Below are 16,883 nucleotides of genomic sequence, written 5' to 3' on the forward strand. Positions count from 1 at the left end.
TCTTTTGTGGCTAAGCTATTAAACTACTTATTATAAAAAATAATAATAATTAAAAAAAAAAAAAAAAAAAAAAGAAAGACTCACTCCAAATTTTCCAAGCTTAATACCCCACTCTGCATCTGTGATGACAGACAGGAAGTTCTTCTTCTCCTGCTGGTCGTTATAAAGTGAGCATAAATGGGCTCCAACCATCGCCACAGCCTGAAGGAGAACAATTAAAATATCAAACTGAAAGAAAAAAAACGGTTTCACCTTTTGTCCAGTATGTACATACAATTCCAAATCCATAACTAGAGGTCGATGGATAGTGGATTTTACCGATACCGATAACTGGGTTGGATCGTACTTGCCAATTATTTTATATTCTATTATTTAAAACGAATACTGGATAAAAAACAAACAATAATAAAAAAAATAAGTCATGCATTCGAAACAAGAAGTAGCACTCCAAATTAATAAAAAAAAAAAGTTAAATCCAAAAAAATTCAAATAAACAGTACATAGTGTCAGGGATTCGTCTCTAGAGGCGCTATCGTACTGTATAACGCAACCCGGAAAAACTATCAGTAAGGAATTTTGACAATAGCTGGTAGTTCCAGCGATCAACTTTCGGCAAAACTGATGAATCGGTCGACCTCTACACAAAACCCATTTACTCTTAGTGCATCCTGTTGAAAATAAGGATTATATCCAGTCCCATTTCCAGTCTACAATCCCATAACAGATCGCAGGTCCAAACCCTGGTGCAGTATAAAGCGTATTGGTTAAAGGGTGAAATATCGTACCATGATCTTGTCATAATTTTGCCAAGCATTGGTGATTATTTTCCACAGAATGTCCAAAACGTCAGATTTGCCCAAAACCGTGCAAAAACCAATGGCCAAGTCACAGTCGACCACCCGCCAGTTCAACACCTAAAATACATAAAAGAAATCCAGTCAAATCTTTATAATAAAAAAAAAGTTATAATTTACAAGAAATTGTTTACTGAAGGAATATTTTTTTCACTAACAAAATATTTTATATTGTTTGAATTTGATGTATACCATTGCTATTATAAGCTTTAACAATTCAGATCTATATTTCACAGCAGTAGGATGCTTACCTTATGCAGCAAAGACACCACAACCATGTTGATAGAAGACAAAGCAGTCTTTTCAATCGCCTCCAGAGTCTGCTTATCTCGTACTAACCGACTGTTGGGATGAAGCTGAGGGAAAGAAAGAGGTTATTATGACTAAAAGCTGATTTATAAGGACTCATGAAGCTCAGAATACGGTCTCCTTACTATTCCGATGAATCGCAATGTGAATGTTGCAAGGTCTCACCTTCATGCTCAAACTGAGGTCCATGTTGTTGGAGACGAAGTGCTGTAAAATGCTGCCGTATGACTCCTGTAGCAGCCTTAGGGCCAGTTCTAGCTGACTGCACTCCTGCAGACTCTGCAGCATGGTGGCCATTGGCCCGAGCAACGGCCGAACGTAGTCAGTGTCTGGAAAAAGATTGTAGGAAAGTTATTTTTTTCTGTATAAAAATCCAGCGATGGTGAACCTTTAGGGATCTTCTAAATGTGTTTAAGGATGTGTGGAATCTCCTGGAAAGAAAGCCATTTGCAATAGTGGGAGGTGTAAAAATATACACCAGAAATCCAGTAGAAAACTGGTGGACCTTTAAGGAAATTGTTGGTCTGCAGTTGAATGTTACAAAGCTTCACAAAAAGACCAACCTGTATAAAGTGACATACAAATGGGTAATGTGTGGTAGCTTAGTGGTAAGGCATTGGACTTTGGATCCGAAGGGCACGAGTTCAAATCCCAGCCACACCAAGATGCCACCTTCTGGGCTCCTGAGCAAGGCCCTTAAATGTAACGTCTGCCAAATACCATAAAGTGGTTAAATGGAACAAGCTAAAAAAAAAAAAAGCACTGATCTGATCTGCTCTTTGTGATATTTATTTCTTTTCCATCGTGGGTGTCGACTTTTTCAACGTCGAGACAAAGATCTTGCTGATTATCCTTATTCCACTCCGTTTTGTCCTGATAGGCGTGGTCTCTTTTAATGACTCCGCCCCCAAGTACAGGACACAAGGGTTTCACAAAAAAAAAAGAAAACTTGGTTAAAAATGGTCTGAATCAGATTGCTGTGGCCTCGGCATCCAACCAACAGGTCTCACTCAATGCTGTTGATTACTCAAGTACCGTTCCAGACTCGAAGACTTTTTTCCTTCGATTTGTTCCCCATCTTAGATTACTGCCATTATAATAACGTCTATAGAATCACTTATTACCCAACAGTCCAACCGAATCAATGTATTAGAAAAAGAATATGGTGAATAAACACCTAAAACACAGACAACTGAAGAAATTAAAGAAGTAATACTTTGAGCTTCAACATTGTTGATTAAAATATGAAATGTAAACTACCTTCCTGCAGAGCACAATACGACAAGCACGAGCAACCCAGAGGATAAAACGTTGAATCTGCAAAAACAACAAACAGCAAAAAATATATAATCCACATTATTCGAGTTTCGCAGACTGTACAAGTCGTATCAGCGCGATGGTTTAACGCAGAAGATCCGTGCGGGTACCTGCGAGTGGCAGGAGACTGGCGGTGATCTTATACTGCACCGGGAGCACCGAGACCGGGTCCAGCACGATGCCGTCCTCGTTAAACACCTCCTGAACGCTGGTCTCCGTATAGGCATCTTCCTCACCGTTCAGCACTGCATCCTGTACGTACAGCACACGATACTGAGTAAAATCACCACACGTACAGAAACATGTGGTAGAAGCCAGAAGCCCACCTTCACTACGAAGCCGTAGTCATCAATCTGACACTGACGGTACACATCAGCAGCGTCTCTGGTGCTTTTACACAGTTCCACACAGTCAAGCAGCAGGTCTGAAAAGGAATCACACAGAAATGATCACCATGAACGTCGTATCAGCGCCTACAGAGTCTATATACCAATTATTTTATACTAAAATGGAAAATCAATACTGAGTACAATACAGTTTTTCAGTTTTTATACACACACATATCCATCCATTCATCCATCCAAATATATATATATATAAAAAAGACAATAACAATAATAATAATTTTAATAACAATAATATTTTTTAAAATGAACCACACACACACTTTGTGCCCTTCGCATTCAAAGCTTCATAAAACTATAAAAAGTCCCACACAGGATCTCTAATATCCAGTCATTTACAGATTGTTACTAGGAAACCATGCCTAAGGAATAAAATTAAAATGTTAAGATTTCAATTTTGAAATAAACATTGAGCAGAGTTTTGAGAGTTTTTATTATTAATGACTGAATTAGCAGCCTTTTTTTTTTTACTTTAATTAAGAAAGATAGAAAGACTTTCATTGAGAAAGCATTTCCTCCTGACTGATGGAATGAAAGCGCAGGTTACCGGCATGGCAGATGGTGATGGCCTGACAGGCCAGTTTGTGGATGAGGGCTGGGAGATTGACTCTTTCGGGGAGCACCATGGGGACGTTGTCCTCCAGCATCTGACAGAGACGCCGAGCCGTGCTGAACAGCACTCGGCCTGTGCTCGAGTTCGGATGGTGCTGGTACAGTTCACTGAAAAGGCAGGGGGAGAAGAAGAATACAACGTTTGAACAATCCTCAAGTCTTCCAGGTGACTTCATTCATAGCAGAGTGGACATGAAGATGAGGATCATGATGATAGATCATGAGCTCAATTAGCATATGACCTTTAAAGTGAACCGTTTTAAGATCTTACAAAAGCAGCAAACATTAATTGAATAATAATATAAAAAGGCACCCTGATTTTCATTCATTGGTGCGAAATACAGTTATACTATGAAATACCAAGTGTGTGTAGAAATCACAAGTCAATAAGTGTGTAACAGTGCACATATTCCTACCGAACCGTTTCAGTACAGGGCTTTTATGTCCAGCATCAAGAATTTATTTTAAAAGGAGAAAATCCTGACAATTCCGCATATCGAGGGAGTGAATGAATGAAGAATGAAAGGAATGAAGGGATTTCATAAGAGTATGCTGACGTTATGAACATTTTATGAATTTTTCCATTCATTTATTTTACTTGAATCAATTTAATGTACATTTCCATGACTCAATTTATAATATACTAAAAAGCATATCGCATTAATTTGATTTATTCTGTTGTATTGTGTAAACAGTTTATTCTGTATTTTGTAACAGAGCAGGCATTTCGTTAAAATTTGAAAAAAGTTGTTGATGTACAAAAATGTTGATAATATGCGGCATTAATAAAAGACGACGGGCGATTTTATATTTCCCATTTCTTCCCCCTCGATTTGTACTGAAATTATGCCGAATCGTGACTTAAAAAAACCGAGGCGCGAACCGAACTGTGGTCAACCAGCAGAACTGAGCAGACGCACAATATTAGATAAATATCTACAAATATTTTGTGAACCGCAGCCAGGATTGTTTTAGGTGTAACAAATTTATAATCTAATTATAATCTAATTTACTATTCTGGCTGTTTAGTAGTTCATAGTAAAGGAATGCATTGGGATCGGGATCCTGCACGCCCCCACGGGAACCAATGAAAATCTCGTGGGCGGTCAAACAAATATAGTGCGAGTCCTGCCACTAGTTGTAAAGTTTTGTTTGAAAGTTGTTTATCAGTGAGAGTTGAACACTGTATGATGAATGAAAGCACTTTGAAGTGTCTCAGTGTGAGTACCTGAGGATTTTAAGGGCTTTCTCCACATTCCCAGCTTCTAAAGCTCGATCTGCCAGGTCTGCCCACAGCTCCTGCTCAGTCCTCTCCAGATGTCTGGCCAGACGATGGAGTCCGGCCTCAGTGGACAGCGTCCTCGTTTTCCCGTCAGGATCATTAGCCACTGCCGCTTTGGCCTTGACGTCCGGTTCTTTGGCGCTCGTCTTGTCCGGGTGCTTCTTCTTCGAATGGCGCCACGCTCGCGTGTTCTCGTAGGCGGTGATCAGCTGCTGGTTGAACTGCCGCCTCACTGCCGGGTCATCGTACTCCTCAGGGGTCAGGAAGATGTCGAAGTCCTCCTGAAGAGCATGAATTAAATAAAGATATGAATTCATTCATAATAAAAAAATAATGAAAAAAAACAAAAAAACTGGCTGAATACCTGCAAGTGAGCAATAGCAGTGAACATTTTCAGATTGTTCTCGCATCCCATTCTCTTTAAAGCATCATCTGTGAGAAGGTTAAAGTGCACGTAGAACGTTATACAGGTTTCCTTATTTGTGAAATAGTGTAAAAACCCTAAGTCCTGCCGAGAACCTCACCTCTCTGAATGTTCTGCAAATACTTCAGCGCCTCTACCATCGTCTGGGCGACGTGCATCTGGAGCTTCTTTAGCTGAGAAGAGAACACAGCTAAATTGCAAACAACGCTCATAGTATTGGCACAAAAATCACAAGTCTTGTAAAATCAGATACCACCTCATTGATCTGCTCCTTGTTTTGCAGTTGGAGTTTCGCCCAGCTGGTCAGTCGCTCAATCACGAGTTCAGCCTCAGCAGGGGGCAGCTTTTTCAGTCCAGCTATACATTTATCTCTCTGCAAATACAGTCTGAATTATAAAACCTTCATTATGCGAGAACTTTCTTTAAAAGATCAACCGATAGCGGATTTTACCGATACCAATAGCTAGGCTGGATCAGACTTGCCGATGTCCGATTAATCAAGCGATTAAAAAACAAACAAACAGCACTCTATGTAAAATAACACTGAAGAACCAAATCATAAAAATCTGCTAAAGGAAATAAATATGAATACATAAATTAATAAATCACAATAACAAATACAGTGGTACACCGCTTATCGACCTTAATCCGTTCCTTAAAACCGGTCGGAATGCGAAAAGGTCGAAGAGCGAATGTACACGCAGTATACAACATACACGCACTAAATTGTTATACTAACCGCTAAATAATACATGTTTTAGAACTATTGTTTGTTCAATTTTAACAGTTATAAATACACATTTAAATTAATTTTCCTTTGATCTCTTAAAGTTTGTAATTCACTATGAACTAACATGAATGAGGTAGCACATCAGAGATTCACCTCTAGAGGCCGCTCTCGGACTAGACAATAACAGCAGACCTTCTCAGCTGCTCTAGAGCAGACGCAACCTAGAAAAACTACAGTGGAACCTCGGGTTACGAATTTAATTCGTTCTGGTACTTTATTCGTAACCTGAAAAGTTCGTATGCCGATACAAATTTCCCCATAATAATGAACAGAAACTTCGGTAATTCGTTCTGGACAACCAAAAATATTACTTAAATAAAAATAAAGCCAATATTCACTAATATTATTTACTTTTAACATGTTATATTAAAATCATACCACATAAAAACATACAAAAGAGGAAAAGATCTTTACCGGGTACTTTCCCTTTGAGAAGACTCGCTGCAGGAGGCGGCGTTCGTAGAAGGGGAGGAGGGAGAGTTATTGTTTGGAAGGAGAATCTTATTATATTATATTATTATATATTATTATATATTATATTATTATATATTATTATATATTATATTATAGAATATTAAAGACAGTGTTATTAACACGAACGCTGAGACAATTGTTGCATTAGAGGGAAAATGAGAGCTGTTTCTTTAAGGCTACTATCAGTTGGTATTGAAGTCCAGAGTGAAATTCATTATGGGTATTGTACTTCGGAAAAGACTGTAACCCTGCTAATCTATCTTCATAAAAACAAGTAAAGTGGTTATGCATCGGCTAATGTTGTCCATCTCATCATTCCACGAGCATCAACTAACGAGTTGTTACGCTGCTGCCGGGAAAAGTTCAAGCGGATAAGTAACACGATGCTCTCGCTAGGGACACAGGACGCTAACTGATGTGACGAGCTGCGTGGATAGAGCAAAAACAACCAACTTGCCTGCGATTTTTGGTGGCGGCGTTCGTATCCCGATATATTGTTCGTAACCAGGGGCAAAAATTTTGATGAACTGCGATTCGTAACCTGAATTATACGTATGCCGGGGCGTTCGTAACCCGAGGTTCCACTGTATTGGTATGGATTTTTGCAGATAACAATCAACAAAACGAAAAACAACGCACAACAAAGTTTTTGGTTCTTGAACAATGTGGGGAGTTCCATATTGATTACTGGCTGCTGACCTCAAAAATCACATCCAAATTTGCACAGATTACATACGTATTCATTGCAATCTATAGCTTTGTCATATTTTTTCATATATATGTGTCCAACAATGTTTGTTACTGTTAAAGAACTCTGAACAATGTTTTGTGCAGTCTGGGCATGGGCCAGGGTGGAAGCTGTTCTGTGGATATGGGGCTCAGGGATGACTGGGCGGACCGGAGCCAGCTTGACGTAATAGACACAATGCGAGTATACGCTTGTTCTTCAGAGACACTCAATGATTGCTCGTGTGAAGAACGCATATCATCTGTACTTCGGCTGTAAAATTGGTGCTCAAGGAGAGAAGGAATAGGCGGACTGTTACTTCTGTTTGACTAATGTGTTTGGTTTCTCTGCCAGTAACAAGAAGTGAAGTGAATACACTAATCTGCCTTCTGCAATGCAGACGGTCTTCTAATTCCAAACTCACCAGATGAACCAGATGACTGCAATGCAGGGAACTGGAAGTGACATTGATCCAGATTTTGAACCGTGCTCCTCAGAGGACCCACATCTCATAACACAGTCAGAATCAAACAATCTGGTCAGAGATTTGGGTCTGTCAAAAGCAAAAGCAGAACTGCTGGGTTCTGGACTGCAGGAATGGTGTTTGCTGTCACCAGGTATGACAATTTCTGTTTTTTCGAGGACGCCAAGATGATATAAGATGATATCCCCAGAAAGGATTTTTTGCCTCCTCTTCAAATAAAATCGGGAATTTGGTGAAAGCAATGAAGAAAGAAGGCGAAGGTTTTCATTATTGAAGAGAGATGTTCCCAAGAATAACTGACCTCAAGGATCAAAAAGGGCATTTTGGTCAGATCAGATGTGTTATGAGTGACAGGCCCACATTACATTCAGCTGGTAGACAAACTTCTCAAAGCATACAAAATTTCCTCCACTCACACTTGTACTTGTTCCCTGCAAACCTTGCTGCTGTCTGTGATGAACGTGGTGAAATGTTTCACCAGAACATTGCTACAACAGGAAAAAACGATAATCAGGGCTTCATCAATGCTTGCTCCTGCTGTTGGACACTGCGACGTGATGCACCAGACATTGAATACAAACGAAAATCAGGAGCGAATCTCTTATGTTGAACTGTTAACTGTCTATTTCTCAGAGTTCCTACGTGATGAAGCAAAACCAAAACTAGATTTGTGAACACACACCAAGCACCTGTGACGATCAGCAAAAACTTTTCAGGAAGCGAAACTTGTCAAATAATAATAACCGGCGAAATCGTATGAAGCGGTCGAAAGCCTCCGCTTTGATTGGACACATACCTCGTTCTTTTCTAAAAGCTGAATGCAGTAGATGTAGTAGATCTCAGACGAGTTGAGCTTATAGGTTTCAGCCAGTTTAAGAGAATCTTCTAGGGATGTGGCCAGGTCCTGTTTCATGATGTGTCTCACAAGCATCTGCTCACACACACACACACACACACACACGGTTGGTAAAACTACACTGTAAAATTCATATGGTGTCCACGACCATAAACATCCACACACATGTAATACACACACTGTATGCTGAAAATGTATGCTGAAAACAAACAAACAAACAAACAAAAAAAAAACACTAACCATCGTCTCTCTGGTGTTTGACAGTGTCAAGTTGCGAATTCCGTAACATCGCAGGAGTTTCTTCATCTCCATTAAACGATAACTCTCTTTCAGGAGCTCCTGCCTGGAACAGTAACGAGATATAGATACACCAACACCAGGTTCTGCACCAGTCTAAAAACAGTGTATTCTCAGCTTCCTTGTTAGCAATATTACTGTTTTTAGGTTAAGTACTTGGGGTGCTCTTTTTCCAGATGCTGCTGAACGAGCTTCTCGATCGTATCGTTCCAGGGGACCACGGCCTTGTACATGATCTCGAGGACGGCGTCCATCACCAGCTGAAACGCAAAAACGACACGACATTTACATTATTACATGTTTCCCCAAACTCTGACCTCAACCCTATTGAACACCTTTGGGAGGAAAGTGAATGCTGATTGCACCTCAGACCTCTTCACCTCACCTACATCAGTACTAGGGCTGCAAAATGCCAGGAATTTCCAAGACTGGAAACTTTCCATGGGAATGAACAGGAAATAACAGGAATAAACTGGGAAGGTTTCAAAATTGCAGGTTGGCTTGTAACAGTGAACTAAAAAGTAGTATTATTTTGGTTAAAAAAAAACGATTTAACGTGATTAAATTAGAATTTCTACCTGCACATTTATCAATCACATGCACACAGCACACTTACTGCAGGGCCACCGAGGCCACGCCCTCTACATGCACCATGCATTTCTTTATAACTAATATTTCTTCAATCCTGCACATTAAAAAAGAAATGTCCATCTTGGCGAGTATTGACATAAAATGACAGACATAAATGTAATGTTTCTATTTCTTTGTGCTGTGTGTGAGATATTGTGCAACAAAATTATACTAACAAAGTAAAAAATGTTTTGTGTTTTTTTAAATGTTTATGCACGATACAGTTGATTTATATTTCCAACAAATTTCAAATTAATTCCCATAAATTCCATTTTAACATTTGCAAAAGGTTCCGGAAACAAATCTGCATCTCTTTCCAGATAAATTATATATAGATATATTATAACAATGAAACAGAAACTAAATGTGGAAATAAGATGTTAAAAAAAAGAAGCAAAGACCAATATTATGGTCAGGCGACTTTTGTCCATAGAGTGTGGATAAAAAATTCATAAGAAAATAAAATAAAAAAGTGTTTGGTTGCAGCCCAATCCGTGACTATGGCACCATTTTTACATTTTGATATGTATAAAGAGTAGAATGTTACAGCGGTCTGTGGCTTAGAGAAATGTTCTCCTGTCTTACATCAATGTCAATCATACAGTGAACCAGAGCCACTGCTTTGGCCTCCCACTCAGTGAACAGAGACGTAGTCTGAGAACTGCAGCAATCCAGCAAGTCCTGAAAACAGCATAGCAAACAATTAAAACAGTATTTCCAGTATATAGAAAGCTAATTCCATATTCCATAGGGATATAAGAAAGAGAATGAAAGGACCTTAATGTAGTCTAGCAGGACGCGATCGAGGTCCAGTCTGTGCTCCAGGGCGTACGGACTCACGCTGCTCTCAACCACCCCTGCAATCAGCTCCGGGGCGAGCACTTTATCCAGCATGAGAAACGCCATGCTGCGAGTGCTTCCCTACAAAATACATGCAATTACGTGTGTACATTCGTACACGCAAACAACAAACGATATGTTCATTCGTGTGAAAAAGAAATATGTTTATGTATTGGCTTACAGGTTTAAATCTGGCAACCCAATATACAGTACAGCTATATACATATAGTGTGCTGATATTTGAGAGCGCTAGTTGTTCTTTACTTCTGACTGTTATTCATGTCATTCGTTTCATTAATCAGTTGGAAAATTCAATTAAAAATGACAATTTTCTTTTTTTCTTAAAATGCTCCCTTTCCTCAGTTTCAACATTTGATGTTTTCTATATTTGAAGTGAAGAAAAGATGAATTTTTAAGATTCGCGGATCAAGTGCGGTCTTTTTTTAATTTTAATTTAATTTAATTTTTATTAAACTAGTTTTGGGTTGTACCAAAAATATCTGCCTTTTTGATATAAAGTTCATAGACATGATCACACTGGGGGGGGGGAACTAATAAAAAAAATTCTTTAAACAAACACCAGCACACACACTCTTTAGTGTTCAATTCCCAAACCTGGTCCTGTAGTACTAACTGTCCTGTACAGTCTTCATACTGATTCTATTCATTAACCATCAAACTGACTCAAGCAGGGAAAACACTGTAGGACCTGTAGGAACTGTGGGACAGGGGGTACCTCTGGGACCAGGGTTGTGCACCTGTGGTTTAGTATGTACCCCAAAGGAGGGGGGGTGACCAGAAATAATAGTGTACTATATAATAGCAATACTTTGCTCACATACCATCTCGAAGTCAGACAGTGAGAGGCGACAGTTGTATTTGGTGTACAGGTCACAGAGTTGGTGTAGATTTGCCACTAATGACTTTAGATGCTCCACCTCTTCTGTGTTATAGTCCTCAACCTGTAAACGAGAACAGCCCAACAAAGCCCTTATTTTTCCAGCTGCCATGTTCTTCTTCACGATTACAGGCTATAATACTGTAAATACTCAATGAGGTTCATGTCAGAGGACCTGGATCATTCAAGCATGTCTATTTGATTCAAACCTTACGCTCTAAAAAAATAAATAAATGGATGCACCAGATTTGTGGACATCCAGAAGGATGGCAGTCCGAGTTCAGCGAGCATCAGACCGTTCTGAGGCCAGCCGTGCTGAAAGAAGAAAAAAAAACAACAGTCTGACCATAAGGTTTAACTACACTGAATAAAAATGCTAATTAACACGTCCACGCTGTGTGATGTGGATTAAATTCCTACCTTCTCCGTTAGCTCCAGATCTCTCGCTCGCAGCTCCAACCATTTGGCCAGGATTCTCTGTGAACACGCACCTCGGGTTAACGTGCGGCACTCAAACGTTTTTATAATGTTTCCCTATTACAGAGGACACGTTCTTTTCATGTTCTGTCTCCAGGAAGACGCAGCTCTACCTCTGCCATGTAAATCTGTATTCTATGTGATTCTCGGGACACGCCTCGGTCTCAGTAGTGTTGTGATGCGTCACAAGATAAGAGAACGCGCCCGAGAAGCGAGGAGAAATCGATCTGCACATCAAATACTGGTCAAAAATTATCGCTCACTTTCTAAATAATATAATTACTGTGCGTCAAATAATAAATGTATGTTAATAGATCATTTTTTACTGATGCAAATGTGTTGAAAACGATGCGCTGGGACTGGTTTCCGATGCACCCTTTTTTTAAGGGGTCATCAAATTCACGGTATGTCACATCATGCATCATACCTGGCCTTTAGGTAACACTCTCCACATGAAGGGCACCACCACCCCCCTCAACCAGATACACAGCTCCAGAGACGGGATGTCTGATGAGATGGAGCTCAACAACGCCTGCATGGATTTCTCACCGAACTCTCCTGCAAACTCAGCCTGAAAAGAGAAATGAAATCTTTGCATTAGTCGACGTAAACACCGAAAATACACAAAGCTGTAACTGGATGGACAAAACTTTGTGGACACCTGAGCAGAAGATTGGTATGTGCATGTTCTGCACATCATTTACCATTTAGTACCCATTTGTTGTTAGAACAAGCTCCACTCTTCCGAGAAGATGATAAAGTAAAGTCAGATGTAGGGGGGATCGACTCCAGATCAACAGTATGGGTCTTACAGCTCAGTACAAATGTGTGCCTCCAACTTTGTGGTTACAGTTTGGCAAGTCAGGTGTCCCAATACTTTTGTGCTATAACTGGATTAGTTTCTCTCTTTTTTTTTTTATACGTCCCTTATAAACATGCATAATTTGGCTTTACAGTGGAACCTCGGAGCTCGCGGCCTCAGCGCTCGCGACCTCGCGTGCTCGTGACTTTCATTCAGATCGGCTCGTGAGCAACTGCGAGCTGCTCAAAACGCTAGTTTTAACATTTCTAATCAAGGTTTATCTCAATAAAATTGTCTAAAAAATGCTTTAAAACTATATTATGTATTATTCATTTAAACTATAAAATATAACATATACAGTACTGTATGACAAATAAATTAGCATTGTCTTCAACAAAAAAGAACCATTTCACGTTCACATTCTTTCGACCAATCGCGAACCGAATACGAATGCCTAAGCCAATAGCATCACGGCATCTTCGTTTCCCTCGGAACAAAGGCATTGAGATTCTATTCATTCGCTAGCGCCCAGACGTACTGTACCTGTATCCGTTGTGTGGATTGAACAATAAATACAATGGCCCCTAAACGTCCATCATCATCACCAAGTGGTGGAGAGAAAAAAAAGCGTTCGGTGTCTGTAATGAACCTTCAAAAAGTTGAAGTTTTGGACATGCTTCGTGGAGGAATGTCGAATAGTGCGGTTGGAAAGCGTTTTGGTGTTAACGAAAGCACAATAAGATCAATAAAAAAGAAAGAGAGTGAAATACGGCAGGCATATGCAACGAAAGTGAGAGATAGAAATATTATCAAGATGGAAAGTGCTTTGTCTCTGTGGATCGACTACGCTCGGAAAAAAAAAAAGTCATGCTCGATGGTAATATCATACGTGAGAAGGCTCTGTCTTTATTTAATAAAATCCAAAGTGAAGCAGAAGAGAGAGCAAGCACTTCAAGCGAACCCCAAGCAGGAACATCACAGCAACAGGACTTTCATGCAAGCAGAGGATGGCTACAGCGCTTCTTAGAAAGATTTCAGATGAAAAGCGTTCGATTGCACGGTGAAGCGGCATCTGCTGATATCGAAGCGGCAGAGAAATATCCAGCAACGCTTCAGAAAATTATAGAAGAAAATGGATACCACCCAGAACAAATTTTCAATATGGATGAGACAGGCTTGTTCTGGAAAAAAATGCCATCCAGAACTTATATCATGAAAGATGAATTAAAGGCTCCAGGATTTAAAGCGCAAAAAGACAGAGTGACTTTAATCATGTGTGGCAATGCAGCTGGGCATATGATAAAACCCGGCTTCATATATAAGTCTGCTATTCCACGGGCCTTAAAAAATTAAAATAAAAATTTGTTGCCTGTCTTCTGGATGTCACATCCAAAAGCATGGATAACGAAGACATTAATATCAAACTGGTTTCATCAGTGTTTCATTCCTGAAGCACGCACACACCTACATGATTTGGGAATGGAGTTCAAAGTCTTATTAATCATGGACAATGCTGGTGGTCACGCAGTGGACTTGAAGTACAAAGGCGTTCAAATAGAGTTTCTGCCTCCCATCACCACCTCACTTCTGCAGCCCATGGATCAATGGGTTATCCGTGCCTTCAAGGCACTTTATACAAGAAATTCTCTTCAACATCTCTTCAATACTGCCTATGTTTGTGAATGATCACAAAGGCTTCTCTCCAGAAGATATTCAGTCTAATGCTGTACAAAATGCAGTGAGGCTTGGAAAATTGTTGGGAGGTGAAGGCTTCACTGACATGACAACGGAGGAAGATGAAGAGCTGATTGAAGTCCATTCAGAAACACTGACTGAAGAGGAACTCCTCGAGCTTACAAAATCTGCCAGCGAGGAAGAGGAGGATGAGGGAGAAGAAAAAGAACCAGAAGAAGATGAGGGCCTTACCATAGAAATGTTAGCAGAAGCAGCTCGTACACTTGCTGCTTTGAAACAACAATTTCAAGATCGTGATGCAAACATGGTTAGGTCACTGCAGTTCGGAAATGGGTTAGACAGTGTCTTTTTACCATATAGAGAATTGCTGTCTGAGAAAAACAGACAGCAATTACCCATTACCATGTTCTTCAGCCCCATAAAAAAGGCAGCTCAGGAACCAGCCCAAGCACAAGTGGAAATATTAATGGAGGAAGATAAGGCTCTCGAAGCAGAAGTGGATGAGCCTCCACCCTTAGAAGATTATTAAATCTTCCAATTTGCTGTGCAATACAGAAACATTCATCTTCATCTTCATCGTATTGCACAGCATAACTTATCATAATCAGACACACTTCAGCATACTATATAAAGTGAGTACCCATTACTGTATTTTCTGTACTGTATTGTTCTGTATTTTCTGTACTTCTCTACTGCATACTTTACTGTACCTGTACTTTATTTTTTTTTAAATAAGCATTGTAATTGCTGTTAATTTACATAAAGTATTGTTAAAATTGTCTAATAATTAAGTGTTATGGAGTGAAATAGTGTTATTTACTCATTTAAATCGATTTCGTAGTGTTCTTTGGGTTTTTACTGGGTTGGAAGAGGCGTATCAAAAGGTCGCGAAAATTCGGAACTCGCGACCGGTCTTGGTCCCTAACCCTCGCGAGCTCCGAGGTTCCACTGTATTTTGCTTTCAGAAAACGCGTTCATTTTATTAAAAATGTCACTATAGATTTAGAAATAATAATTAAATATACCTAATTATTACATTATGTTTCTCAGTGCTGTATTACACCAGTATATCATTATTATTATTATTATTTTTAACCACAATCCATTTCAGTGACTCAAGCTGACATTAATATAAGTAGAATCTTGTGGATTGTGTGTGTGTGGATGCACCTCATGTCTGAGCCACAGGTACTGCGCCTTGCTGAGGTTCCCCATTCTTAGAAATGCGAGTATCTCTTTCAGGTAATCTCTGCTGTTCAGGAACTCGATCCAGGACACGCCACTGCGCACACAACATGCAGATTAGGGATCAGAAAATCTCATATCAGTCCTTGACATATTTAGAGGAACGGTTGTGTTAAATAGAAAGTTGATAGCTAAATGTATCAGGATATATGATGTATCGGGATATTTATGAGGTTTTAGAATAAGGTGAATACAACCTCAGATGAAAACCACCACATGATATATTACACTGAGCAATTACAAAAATAAATCCAAAACCATGGACAAACCAGGTGTGAAAATACACCTCATGATTCAATTTCATGTAGAACCACCTTTCATAACAATGACCTGATCTCTTGAAGTCCTGCAATAATCGTTCGATCAGGTTGAGGTCTGGACTTCAACTGGACCTTGATTCTGTGCTTTTCCAGTCACTGTTGTAGACTTGCTGGTGTGTTTGGAATCACTGTTTTTGATAAATGACCCAATTTTGGCAAAGCTTTCGACTCTAGAATATTTTAATATACAGAAGAGTTGATGGACAAATCACTGCAAGATTCCCAGATTCTGCAAAGCAAATCATCCAAATCATCCCCCCTCCACCACCATGCTTTACAGTTGTATGAGTTTTTGATGTTCTTTGTTTCGCCAAACAATGTAATGCACATTATGGCCAAACATCACCACTCTGGACTCGTCTGTCTGAAGAACATTGTTCCAGAAGCCATGCTGCCAAGCAGCTTTTTCTGGCAACCCTTCCAAATAAATTATATACAGTGCCTTGCGAAAGTATTCGGCCCCCTTGAACTTTGCGACCTTTTGCCACATTTCAGGCTTCAAACATAAAGATATAAAACTGTAATTTTTTGTGAAGAATCAACAACAAGTGGGACACAATCATGAAGTGGAACGAAATTTATTGGATATTTCAAACTTTAACAAATAAAAAACTGAAAAATTGGGAGTGCAAAATTATTCAGCCCCCTTAAGTTAATACTTTGTAGCACCCCCTTTTGCTGCGATTACAGCTGTAAGTGGCTTGGGGTATGTCTCTATCAGTTTTGCACATCGAGAGACTGAAATTTTTGCCCATTCCTCCATGCAAAACAGCTCGAACTCAGTGAGGTTGGATTGAGAGCATTTGTGAACAGCAGTTTTCAGTTCTTTCCACAGATTCTCGATTGAATTTAGGTCTGGACTTTGACTTGGCCATTCTAACACCTGGATATGTTTATTTGTGAACCATTCCATTGTAGATTTTGCTTTATGTTTTGGATCATTGTCTTGTTGGAAGACAAATCTCCGTCCAAGTCTCAGGTCTTTTGCAGACTCCATCAGGTTTTCTACCAAAATGGTCCTGTATTTGGCTCCATCCATCTTCCCATCAATTTTAACCATCTTCCCTGTCCCTGCTAAAGAAAAGCAGGCCCAAACCATGATGCTGCCACCACAATGTTTGACAGTGGGGATGGTGTGTTCAGGGT

At 39.7% G+C, this 16,883-nt stretch overlaps 1 protein-coding gene across 3 annotated transcripts in view; it reads right to left on the minus strand.

Moving 5' to 3' along the window:
- kntc1 (kinetochore associated 1) overlaps positions 1–16,883 on the minus strand; it is a 46,887-nt gene that overhangs the window by 16,863 nt on the left and 13,141 nt on the right. For all 3 annotated transcript variants that reach the window (XM_046842006.1, XM_046842008.1, XM_046842009.1), the window contains 22 exons: positions 15,343–15,454; positions 12,103–12,246; positions 11,619–11,675; positions 11,442–11,513; positions 11,143–11,262; positions 10,238–10,381; positions 10,046–10,141; positions 8,987–9,090; positions 8,774–8,876; positions 8,474–8,608; positions 5,459–5,575; positions 5,303–5,375; positions 5,143–5,210; positions 4,725–5,059; positions 3,432–3,604; positions 2,807–2,904; positions 2,591–2,732; positions 2,424–2,480; positions 1,329–1,492; positions 1,106–1,210; positions 786–914; positions 85–201 (listed from right to left, as the gene is read on the minus strand). In XM_046842006.1, coding sequence (XP_046697962.1) covers positions 85–201; positions 786–914; positions 1,106–1,210; positions 1,329–1,492; positions 2,424–2,480; positions 2,591–2,732; positions 2,807–2,904; positions 3,432–3,604; positions 4,725–5,059; positions 5,143–5,210; positions 5,303–5,375; positions 5,459–5,575; positions 8,474–8,608; positions 8,774–8,876; positions 8,987–9,090; positions 10,046–10,141; positions 10,238–10,381; positions 11,143–11,262; positions 11,442–11,513; positions 11,619–11,675; positions 12,103–12,246; positions 15,343–15,454 — 2,665 coding nt within the window. The remainder of the gene's footprint in view (positions 1–84; positions 202–785; positions 915–1,105; positions 1,211–1,328; positions 1,493–2,423; positions 2,481–2,590; positions 2,733–2,806; positions 2,905–3,431; positions 3,605–4,724; positions 5,060–5,142; positions 5,211–5,302; positions 5,376–5,458; positions 5,576–8,473; positions 8,609–8,773; positions 8,877–8,986; positions 9,091–10,045; positions 10,142–10,237; positions 10,382–11,142; positions 11,263–11,441; positions 11,514–11,618; positions 11,676–12,102; positions 12,247–15,342; positions 15,455–16,883) is intronic.

The sequence above is a fragment of the Silurus meridionalis genome, chromosome 27 (assembly GCF_014805685.1).
Source record: "Silurus meridionalis isolate SWU-2019-XX chromosome 27, ASM1480568v1, whole genome shotgun sequence".
Classification (NCBI taxonomy): domain Eukaryota; kingdom Metazoa; phylum Chordata; class Actinopteri; order Siluriformes; family Siluridae; genus Silurus; species Silurus meridionalis.